At 40.1% G+C, this 12,719-nt stretch overlaps 1 protein-coding gene across 2 annotated transcripts in view; it reads left to right on the top strand.

Moving 5' to 3' along the window:
• Positions 1-12,719, top strand: part of LOC137412574 (liprin-alpha-1) — a 394,428-nt gene that overhangs the window by 241,819 nt on the left and 139,890 nt on the right. For both annotated transcript variants that reach the window (XM_068097905.2, XM_068097904.2), the window contains exon 6: positions 9,175-9,399. In XM_068097905.2, coding sequence (XP_067954006.1) covers positions 9,175-9,399 — 225 coding nt within the window. The remainder of the gene's footprint in view (positions 1-9,174; positions 9,400-12,719) is intronic.

Genomic DNA, 12,719 nt, shown 5'->3' with positions numbered 1-12,719 from the left:
TTTTTTGGGATGAATTGATTTGGTGAGCAAGTCGAAAGCAGCCTTTTAAAGAAGAAGAAGAAAAAGGTGTTATAAAATATGACGGAATACATAACTTGAGGGGAAAGTGTAAACATTGAAGGTTAATGAGTGAAAACTATCTGGGGAAATGGGGGAGAAACACGTGGTCGAAGAACGAACGAACGAATAAGAATGAATAAACGAATGAGAACAGAGAAGGAAATGTTTTTTTTTTTTTTTTTTTGAGTTGAGATTTACACAAGGAAGTAGGCTATGGGTGAAAAGACTGGGAATACAGAGAACGAAAGTTATTGGATCACAAACGACGGACCACTGAGAGAAAAACAAAGCCTCAAGGTTGTACAGTGCACACTGTACAAGGCCTTGCTCGCGACACGGCAAACAGACGATCAATTTATGAAAGATAAACACCGAGAAACAACCAAAGTTGCACACAATAACTTCACACACCGAAAGATAAATACAGTTTCGACAAAATACAATTGTGAACAGACTTAACTTCGAAAAACGTGGAGACCGTGTGGAGCTTCGAAAATCCCTGCCGCCGTCTCCAAGATCTCGCGAGATCTCAACTTCTGGCAACACACTGATCCCTTCCCAGTTCAAATTCTTCTTTCATTTGAGAGAATTCTTCACCATTTTGAGAGATGTGGCTAAAAACGATATACAGTATATGGCACTATCTCTCAAAAAGTTGTGAATGTGTTATGACGAAACTAGGTGGATAATTTGGATAGGTGACAAGAACAAGCCAATTCCATTTTGGTTCAGTTTGTCTGGGCATATTGTCCAACCTGTTCACAGCTTTACCACTGGCAGGAAGCTTCTTTTTTTCTTTTTTTTCTTTTTTGTATACAAGATCGAGGCTCGTGAAAGAGCGAACATTAATCACACAAAAAGTCAAACCGACACAAACCGACACATGAAACACAAAATAAGGGGAGCGGTAGACAAGATGGGGAGAGAAGGCGAAGGACACAAACTCAACATTTGAGAGCAGGGACATCGAGAGAACTGTTGGAGGGAGAGGGCTTGGGGGGAGGTGGGAGAGGTATATTGGGAGCTATTGGTAAAGCCCTACAGACACCACCCTACAGAAACCTCTGGGTCAGAGTACAGTCCTCATTAATGCGCATCATTGTCTGGATTGCCCTGCTGCTTCATGACGGGTTGTTTCTGAAACCCAACCTGAAACTTCTGGCAACACACTGATCCCTTCCCAGTTCAAAGGCAGTTCAGGATTGATCATTGTCTTCATGGTAGAATGAGCTCAGGTTGAAGACTGCTTGGAAGATTGACCATTCCTGATGAGTACTTACTCCTGCTGCAGCATACGAATGAAGAAGAATACTCCCATATCTCATTGCAATTTTTCCAAGCTGATAAGCGCCCCGCTAGCCCCATGAGGGTTCCACGAACGCTTTGCCCTCATTTAATGTAGATGAGATCAGATAAAAGTTTGTTTCTTTTTATCTCCTTGAATCCACACTTGTGCTTCCTTGCATTGTTTTTGAGAGATTATTTCAAAGGGACACTCCGGGTTATGCACTTGTAGTTGACTAATACAATCTGAATTGGGGTTTTTTTTGTAAAGTCACACTTGTGTAAGCTATTGATACGCTGCATTTTTTTCTGCTTTTCTGTGCAGGAGAACAATGTTTTTAAATGGATATGAAGCCCATGATGTCATTGACCTTTAGAACATGGAAATTGTTTTACGAACATGTGCTTACAAACACCGGTGCTGTGGATGAACATTGCATGGGGGAACATGGCATGCCCATTGACAATCCATGTTCCTGCTTTATTTTTCTTTGGGTTTTTTTCAAGTTGTAGACCCTTTATTTTTATTTCCTCGGGTGTTGAAGGAAAAGATGCTGATTTCATTGACGTTACTGGTCCGATAACATGGGCGCAATGATGGGCCAACTAGATGATGTTGACTCGTATGTCATCGAGTTTGAATTATTTTATTTTTTTACTTCTTTACTTTTTGGATCTATAAGGCATTGCTTTATTCCATGATAGACTGCAGATGTGATAGAAAATATACCCTGGGGTAGTTCTTTAAGCAGGGCATTCTTTTTATTTATTTATTTATTTTATTTTATATACAGTATATATATACTTCTTTTTTTAGCCGCGTCGCAAGACGCTGGTCATAGAGTGCCCTCTGCTGTTGTTCTTGTTCTTGTTCTTCTTCTTCTTGTTCTTGTTGTTCTTGCAGAGAAGACAAAACCTCAAAGCTCCACCCATTCTGGGAACCATAGCTCCACCCATTGTGGGAGAGGCTTCATATAAACAAATATCCACCATTTTATTAACTCGCATAGCTTTGAGGCCTGTTTTGTAGGCCCGTGGTGTCTTCCTCTCTCACACAGTTTTATTTCAAATCAAATTCGATATATCATTTCATTTTTCACAGTCGCTAACATAGTTTTAGACTCGGTTGAAAAAAAACGGGAAGAAAATCCGATGAAAGTTGCCCTTTATAGAACGAAATGAATTCTCAAAGGCCTGTAACTTCAAGTCCATTGAGATAAAAAAATTTAAATCGCGGCATGGTCAGTCATACACCGCCCGAAATAACAGACGGGAAAATGCCGAGATATATATAATGTTTAAATCGCGGCATGGTCAGTCATACACCGCCCGAAATAACAGACGGGAAAATGCCGAGATATATTAAAAATTCGTCCATTTGATGACAATCGTCACGATGAAATATTTAATTTATACGTCGTCACAATAATGTGGAGAGAGGAGCATAGCTTCGTTCACGTGTCGCCACATATGGGAAATTGCCGAGATATATATGTTTTTAAATCGCGGCATGGTCAGTCATACACCGCCTGAAATAACAGACGGGAAAATGCCGAGATATATTAAAAATTCGTCGCCACACACGGGAAATTGCCGAGATATATTTTCACTTTGCACAAAAATAACATCAAGTAATCGAATCAATCGGAATGTCCTGTGCCTATAACATCGACGTTATAGGCACAGCTGCATCTAGGCATTGTGTAACATCGACGCGGCTTTTGTTTTAATTAAAACTTTTTGTACTTGTTTTTTAATATATATTTATATGTATATATATACATATATATATATATATATATATTTTAATATATTAAAGGCTCCAGTCACAGACTATATAGTCTTCATCGAGGCCAAGCCTTTAATAAATAAATAACTCAAGATTTGTGTGTGTCTGTCAAGACTCAAGCGAATATAATTTATCAGCATGTTCGTCATGTCATGACCTGGAGCGATTTCCTCGACAAGACTTCACTTAGTTGACAAGTCCTCCTTCTTATCGTGATGCTCATATATTGTTTTTCAAATGTATATTGGACTGGAATTCAATTACGAATTTGGCCCACAGGTTGTGTCATCAGCGAGGTACAGCTGCGCCGCTGATTCGATGCTATTCCACATTAGTGAAGGAATTTGGATCTCGGCCAGGGAGATGGCATATAATGGTATACTCCTTGAATGTCGTCACCCGTGAGTGATGGCATATGTGACACCCAATTTAATGCAACTCCATGGGATATTACACTCGGTGTCCCATTGTACTACCCGTGAAGTACCAGGGTGACTTATGTACTGTGGTCATGATGGTAATTAAACACAGACGAGACAGCTCAAAGGTGAGTGCACTACCTCTGAGCCATCCTTTCAGCTCCTAGATGCTCATATAAGTTCGGCCTTCATGTCATAGTGTTCCTAACGTAGTGTGGCAATGTTGCCATCAACAGCTGGTGCAAAATGACTACCTTTTTATTTACAGAGATCGAGGCTCATGGGAGAGCTGAATGGCGTAGGGTGATGTTGGCAGAATGAAATGGCATGCAAGGGAGGACGGAGAAATGGGATGGGGAGACAGTGAACAGACACGGAGCATAAGTAGGGGCATAAGCCCCTACTTTTGCTCCGTGTCTGTTCACTGTGCTAACCCTAACACGGATATTGTTTTGCATGAGCTGCTATATTTTCATGAAGGAAGGAAGATCCATTGTATTCTGCAGGATGTGTTTAGTTGCTGGGTCATCATTGGTCAGAGTTTTGGCTTTCACCCTTGTGTTTGTCTGTCTGTGATGAAGATATCTCAAAAAGTTATAGATGGATTCATACGAAATTTTGTTTACAGGTTGAGTGTCTGAGAAGGACGAATTGATGAGATTTTGGTGAAGATCCGAATCCGAATCCAGATACGAGATTTTTTAAAATTCAAAGTCTTCTATGTGTTTATTATATGTATTAGCCTGTTTATTATATGTTATATATGTTAGCACTTATGTTGTGTGGATGTTGTGTTGTGAGTTGTGGGAGATATGTTGAAGGCAGCAGGAAGTTGGGGTGTGAAGAGAATGACAGAGATCTGTAATCTGGTGGTGAAAGAAGGCCGCATTCCAGTGGATTGGGAACTGAGTACCCTCGTACCTCTATATAAGGGGAAAGGTGACCCTCTGGACTGTGGCTCGTATCGAGCAATAAAGTTATTGGAGCATGGAATGAAGGTATTGGAAAGGGTGTTGGAGAGGACGATAAGGAAGAAAGTGAAGATCGACGAAATGCAGTTTGGATTTATGCCAGGAAGAGGATCGACAGACGTGCTTTTTATTGTGAGGCAGTTGCAGGAGAAGTACATGGAGAAGAGGAAGAAGTTGTTTCTTGGGTTTGCTGATCTGGAGAAAGCATTCGATAGGGTTCCACGCGAAGTAGTGACATGGGCATTGAGGTAGTTAGGAGTGGAGGAATGGTTGATCAGAGTCGTGATGGCAATGTACGAGAGTGCGTGCACAGCTGTAAGGACGAAGGATGGGAACAGTTGTGAGTTTGAGGTGAAGGTGGGAGTTCATCAAGGGTCGGTACTAAGTCCACTACTATTTGTAGCTGTGATGGAGGTGCTGGCTCGGAATGTAAAGGAGGGTTTACCGTGGGAGTTGTATGCAGATGATCTGGTGTTGATTACAGAAAGTATGGATGGACTGAAGGAGAAGATGAACAAGTGGAAGGAATGTATGGAGACAAAAGGTCTGAAGGTGAATATCGGAAAAACGAAGGTGATGCAAGTGGTAAAGCATGTGGTGAGGTGGAAAGAACTGGGAAGTGGAAGTGTGCTGTGTGCAGGAAAGGTGTCGGAGTGAACTCCATTCAATGTACAATGTGCGCTGAGTGGGTTCATCAAAAATGTAGTGGTCTGAGAGGGTCACTAACCAGTGTGGCAGCTACATTCAAGTGTAAGGTGTGTACAGAGGGAGCTGCAGATGGAGGAAATGTTGAGTTGGATCTTGCAGATGGCGTGAAGCTGGAAGGTGTGAAAACATTTTGCTACCTCGGAGACATGCTGAATGGAGAAGGTGGATCAGACTCGGCAACGGTTGCTAGAGTGAGATGTGCATGGAAGAAGTTTCGCAAAGTAAGTGGCGTGCTGATGAGGAGGGGAGTGTAGTTGAACCTGAAGGGAAAGGTGTATGCTGCATGTGTGAGAAGTGTTATGATTTATAGGAGCGAGACATGGGTAATGAACGTAGAGCAGCAACTAAGGCTGGAAAGGGTGGAAACTCGAATGGTTCGGTGGATGTGCGGAGTATCGTTGAGAGAGAGGAAGACAAATGATGAATTGCGAAAGATGATGGGAATAGAGCCTGTGATTGATGCTGTGAAGAGGAACAGGTTGAGATGGTTTGGTCATGTGTTGAGGAAGGATGAAAGTGACTGGTTGAGAAGAGTGATGGAAATGAATGTAGAAGAAAGTAGAGGACGGGGAAGACCGAGAAAGAATTGGCAAAAGGTGGTGGAAGAAGAAATGCGGGCAAGGGGGTTAACAAGGGGAGATGCAGAAAATAGGGCAAAATGGAGGAGATTGTCATGGGGCCCACAAGGCTAACCTCCACTCTAGCAGGGAAAATGGCCTTGAAATGCCTGTTGTTGTTGTTGTTGTTGTTGTTGTTGTATATGTTAGCACTGACACGAGCCTCGACTTGGGATACAAAAAAGTTATTCTTCACCATTGACAGATGTGGCCAAAAATGATTTATAGCATGTTATTTCAAAAAGTTGTGAATGAGTTGCTTCGGTGAGAAGAACAAGCCGATTTGATTTTGGTTCAGATCTAGATATGACCTATCAGTGGGATACAAAATGTAAACTGTTCAGCCTGGCGGAGATATGCGCTCTACCGTGTGCCGTTCTAGTTCATCGTGATATATTGCATGGAACCACATTGTGCCCTGTTAAAATGCTGATTTCTGCTGAAGGCAGAATCGTTTCTGAAGAAATTCTGAAGGCAGAAATCTGAAGTCAGAATCATTGGAATCTCCCGCGATGAAACTAACTCCGAGGGCCTTTCACTCACTCACCGCAGGCAGGTTGGTGGTCTTTCCGTCTTCCACCGACTCCTATCCGGCCTAGCTCCCCCAGCTCTATCTGTGCTCTGTCCCCCAAATATTCCTAAAGGTCGCACAAGATCTGCCAGCAGCCCTCTTATGGTTAAACTGCCAAAATCAAGACTCTCTATTCACCTTCACTCTTTCATTCCTCTTTTCTCCCGCCTCTGGAACAAACTCCCTCACTCTCTTCAATCCCACTCCTTCCTCCAGGTCTTTTAAACAGCTGTTCACCACCATCTCTTATCTTCCCCATCCAAAACCTTGATCTATCTTTTCTACCCCCGTTAATTCACCCCAGATTCACTTTTTGAATACTGATTTCTTTCCTGGAAGTCCGAGCAGTGTCCATGTGATTTTTACCTCTCCCACCCCCCCCCCCCTTCCCATGCCTCACCCCCCCCCCCAAGCCCTCTCCCTCCCACAGATCTCCCGATGTCCCTGCTCTCCAAATTGTCTCCCACTCCCTTTATCATATGTTTTATGTTTTAACAGTTCAATCAAACAGTTAAATCTTGGTTTCATCAGACCACAGAATCTTGTTTCTCACAGTCTGAGAGTCCTTTTGGTGCTTTTTTTGCAAACTTCAAGCGGGTTTTTCATGTGTCTTACACTGAGGAGAGGCTTCCGTCTGGCGACTCTGCCATAAAGCCCAGATCGGTGGTGTGTTGCAGTGATGGTTGTCCTTCTGGAAATTTCTCCCATCTCCACACAGGATTTCTGGAGCTCAGCCAGAGTGACCATCGGGTTTTTGGCCACCTCTCTTACCACGGTCCTTCTCCCCCGATTGCTCAGTTTGGCCGGGCGGCCAGCTCTAGGTAGAGTCCTGGTTGTTCCAAACTTCTTCTATTTAAGAATTATGGAGGCCACTGTGCTCTTGGGAACCTTCGATGCAGCAGAATTTTTTTTTGTAGGCTTCCCCAGATCTGTGCCTCGACACAATCCTGTCTCTGAGCTCTTTCGGCAGTTCCTTCGACCTCATGGCTTGGTTTTTGCTCTGATAAGCATTGTCAGCTGTGAGACCTTATATAGACAGGTGTGTGCCTTTCAAATCATGTCCAATCAATTGAATTTACCACAGGTGGACTCCAATCAAGGTGTAGAAACATCTCAAAGATGATCAAGAGAAATGGGAGGCACCTGACCTAAATTTCAAGTCTCATAGCAAAGGGTCTGAATACTTATGTCAATGTGATATTTCAGTTTTTTCTTTTAATAAATTTACAAAACTTTCTAAAATCCTGTTTTCTCTTTGTCATTATGGGGTATTGAGTGTAGATTGATGAGGGAAAAAATGAATTTGAACGATTTCAGCATAAGGCTGCAACGTAACAAAATGTGAAAAAAGTGAAGGGGTCTGAATACTTTCTGAATGCACTGTATAAATAAATAAATATATATATATATATATATATATATATATATATATATATATATATATATATATATATATATATATATATATATATATAATATATATATATACACACACACACACACACACATATACATATATATATATATATATACTGATATATATATATATATATATATATATATACACACATGTGTATATATATAGATAGATAGATATATATATATATATATATATATATATATATATATATATATATATATATAGATATAGATATATATATAGATATATATATAGATATATATATATATAGATATAGATATATATATAGATATATATATATATATATATAGATATATATATATATATATATAGATATATATATATATATATATATAGATATATATATATATAGATATATATAGATAGATATATATATATATACATATATATATATATATATATATATATATATATATATATATATATATATATATATATATATATATATATATATATATATATATATATATACATATATATATATATATATATATATATATATATATATACATATATATATATATATATATATACATATATATATATATATATATATATATATATATATATATATATACATATATATATATATATATATATATACATATATATATATATATATATATATATATATATATATATACATATATATATATATATATATACATATATATATATATATATATATACATATATATATATATATATATATATATATATACATATATATATATATATATATATATACATATATATATATATATATATATATATATATATATATATATATATATATATATATATATATATATATATATCCACCTGGTGTTGGCCTAATGGTTAGGGTGGTGGGCTTGGGATCCTAACGTCCTGAGTTTGAATCCCGTTCAGCTGTTGGATTAATACCTGTCATCCTTTCGAGGTCTGCGAAATGAGTACCAGGGTACTGGGTCCTCCCTCAAGGAGGTTGGTGGCAGGATTTGCACTCCGGCCACGGTAAAAACACCTCAATCCGTAGCACACACAGTGGTGTGTGTCGGGATGGTGCTGAGGAGTCGTCCAAGGACGCAGCGACGTGCTGATCCAGCATATGCTTATATATATATGTACAGTATATGAATGATGAATGATGGATGATATATGTGTATGATATTTTCCTTGTTGTCGAGGAAATATGGCCAAGATTAAACCGATGAGTATTACAGGACAAATAGTCGAGAGTGATATTGAGGAACATTTTTAATCTTGCAGATTGAAAGTGATGAGTCTTGGCTCCCATTTCTGTGATTCATATGATATCTTGTCCTTTGATAGCGAACAGCAGGAGGCATGGCACCTGGTGAAGAAGAAGGTCACTCTAGAGTGCTGGAACTTCAAGAGCTCCTGGATCGTCGCACGCTTGAGATGGGCCAGCTAAAGGAGCGTCTTGCGGGACTTTTGGGCCGAGTTGGTGAGCTTGAGGACGAGTTGAACCAGGCCCGTAAAGACCTCATCAAGTCGGAGGAAGCCAATGTAAAATATCAGCGTGACTTACGTGAGGTAGGTTAGTCATAAAGTATGGACAGTCTTCCCTCAGTGCTATTACTGTGCTCAAAGTGACCCTTTGGAGCTAATTTAGATGATGTAAGGTGCATATTTATTTGTTTATTAACGCTTAGCTTGTTTGGCAATTCTCTAGAAGGAATGGAATTGACTATCATTATATTTGCACGAGTCTTTGAAGTACAATAAGTGCTTATGCCAGTGATTTAAATTTCAACAAGTGCCAAGTTATAACACTGATCCCAAAATGTGTTGTTGGAATAAGTCTCATCTTTGTTTTTGCAGTATTCCCTTTTCAATGTCCTGAGAGTTAAATTATTTTATCAACGTTGGACATAATATGGGGGAGCCTGGTGTTGGCTTAGCGGTTAGGGTGCCGGCTTGGGATCCTAGGATCCTGGGTTTGAATCCTGGTTGATCGCTGACTTAATGCCAGGGGGGTTGACTCAGCCTGTCATCCTTCCGAGGTCGGAAAATTGAGTACCAGTTCACTGGTAATTCCCTTTGTGTCGCAAAAGGCGACTAACAGGGTTGGCGGCAGGAAGGGCATCCGGCCATAAAAAAAACATTGCCTCAAAAAAGGGGACCAAGGTGCTCGAAAAAGGCCAACCCCTGCTCTGCGGGGGGAAATGGCCTCGAAAGGTGGTTCTCTTGGACATAATATGGGAACCATCTGCAGATGAAAGTTGTGCATGTACAATTGTACATCGGCAGGACTGGTAGATAGCCTCTCATCCTACACTCTCTTCATCGCTCCAAAAAAATCCCTCGCGATGCTCCTCTGCTTGCCTCACGGCAGGCTGCCCCCTTCTGTTCTCCTTCCCGCTCCTTCACCAGAGACATGCAACAAATTCTCAGGCACATTATGCTGCAAATGTACAATGAGGCTGTTAGAGGTACAGCTTATGAGGAATCTGTTAGAATGTTGCATTGATCGTGGTTGTGGATATGACGTTGGTGGTGAGCAGAAGCTGCTGCGGAGTGATTCCTGATTCCCAAGCTCCACTTGGATTATGCCCTGCGCAGGACCTAGTGCTTTAGTATTTCCTACGTTCATGGTGGTGTCCTGGTGGTGCACCTGGAGTGCACTCCAGTCTGACGACCCACTGGGTGTGCCACACATGGCACAACCACCTCAAAAGCTGGGACAATGCCAATTTGTTGAGGGACTTGGCGGCTGTACATAAAGTCTTTCCGGACTCTCCACATACGTATTTTCGTAAACCTGCGCCAACCATGAGACAGGAATCATGTCTTCAATCGTCTTTCATGATGCCACAGCACTTTATGATGCAATGAAGTTTTTTTTTTTTTTTTTTGTCTGCGCAGACGAATGGTTGAAGGGATTTAAGTGAAACTCTTGGTACAGGTATGTAAGGTATGTATAATGATACAAAAATGAACTGATTCGATTATGGGGGCACGAGGTCAAAGGTCAGATGTCCCATTAGGTAAAAAATTCTGTTACATAGCTAACTTGTCAACCAGTGATGGGATTTTGACCAAACTTAGTAATAGTAAATATGATGATGCAAAGACGAACTGATTATATTTCTGTGTCAAAGGTCAGACAGAGGTCATGTCAAGTAAAAATATGATACTTGAGAACAGTTGAATGGATTTTAATCAAACTTCGTAGAAATATTTTTGTAATTGTGTAAAAATGCTGGCGGATGAATATTGGTCGATGTCATGATGTCAAAAAGTGCCGTTCTAGTTACCTCCACCACCAAAGGTGGAAGGAGGTTATGTTTTCACCTTTGTCTGTCTGTCTTTGTTACCTGCCGGAAAAGATTCCGGCAAGTATGTTGATCGGTTGGTTTGTATGTTTGTCTGTCTGTTTGTCTGTTTGTTCGCAGTACTACGTCTACACCGTTGCACGTAGAATCTCCAAACTTTACAGACATATTTGTCTTGCCCTGGAATAGACTGCGCCCAATTTATGACGTCATCGGTCACGTGGTTCCGCCGCCATCTTGGAAAAACCGAAAAACTTTGCAGCTCTATATCTCTGAAAGTGCTGAAAAAAAAATTGAGACATGGCTCATTGTAAAGAACTCTCCATGGGTAATAAAATATGTTAATGATGATGCCATCGGTCACGTGGTTCGGCTGCCATCTTGGAAAAACCGAAAAACTTTGCACCTCTATATCTCCGAAAGTGCTGAATAGAAAGAATTGAGACATGGCTCATTGTAAAGAACTCTCCATGGGGAATAAAATATGTTAATGATGATGTCATAGGTGCCTCCATTATGAAGTCATAATTCGACAAGTACAAAACTTCATCCGATCAAGATGAAATTTCATGAGCATCATCAAGGAATAAATTAGTTCAGAAAACAAATAATGATGTCATCGGTCACCTGGTTCGGCCGCCATATTTGTCCAAAATGGCCAACAAAAAAGTACATTCCGCCAAGTCCTCGGTCTCTAACCGATTTTTCATCTGTTTGTGTCTGCTTGTCTGTTTGTGCGCAGCACTACGTCTACATCGTTGCACATAGAATCGCCAAACTTTACACACATATTTGTCTTGCCTTGGAATAGACTGTGCCCAATTTTTAACTCTCTCGGCCCAAGACCTCCATTATGACGTCATAATTTGACAATTCGACAAGTACAAAACTTCATCCAATCAAGATGCAATTTATTGAGCACATGTTGGAATAAACTGGTGGAGAAAAAAAAATAATGATGACATCATCGGTCACATGGTTCGGCCGCCATCTTGGAAAAACCGAAAACCTTTGCAACTCTATATCTCTGAAAGTGCTGAATAGAAAAAATTGAGACATGGCTCATTGTAAAGACCTCTCCATGGGGAATAAAATATGTTAATGATGATGTCATAGGTGACTCCATTATGACGTCATAATTCGACAAGTACAAAACTTCATCCGATCAAGATGAAATTTTATGAGCATCATCAAGGAATAAATTAGTTTAGAAAACAAATAATGATGACGTCATCAGTCACGTGGTTCGGCCACCATATTTGTTTTAACACAAAAGCCTCAACAAAAGCAAATCTTAAAAAGATAATTGGTTTTGGGTCGTCCTTTCCGCATATCTCGTGGGATTGTGCGTTGGAGAGACGACCGTGATGGCGGGGAGTGGTTGGCAAATAAAAAAAAAAAAGTACAGTCTGGCAAGTCCTCGGTCTCTGACCGATTTTTTTGTCTGTTTGTCTGTCTGTCTGTCTGTCTGTCTGTTTGTGCGCAGCACTACGCCTATGCCGTTGCACATAGAATCACCAAACTTTTACACACACATTTGTCTTGCCCTGGAATAGACTGTGCCCAATTTTTATCTCT

Source organism: Myxine glutinosa, chromosome 1, assembly GCF_964187855.1.
Source record: "Myxine glutinosa chromosome 1, kmMyxGlut1.1, whole genome shotgun sequence".
Taxonomy (NCBI): Eukaryota; Metazoa; Chordata; class Myxini; order Myxiniformes; family Myxinidae; genus Myxine; species Myxine glutinosa.
Note: the sequence above shows the minus strand (reverse complement) of the source record. Positions and strands in the feature narration are given on the sequence as shown.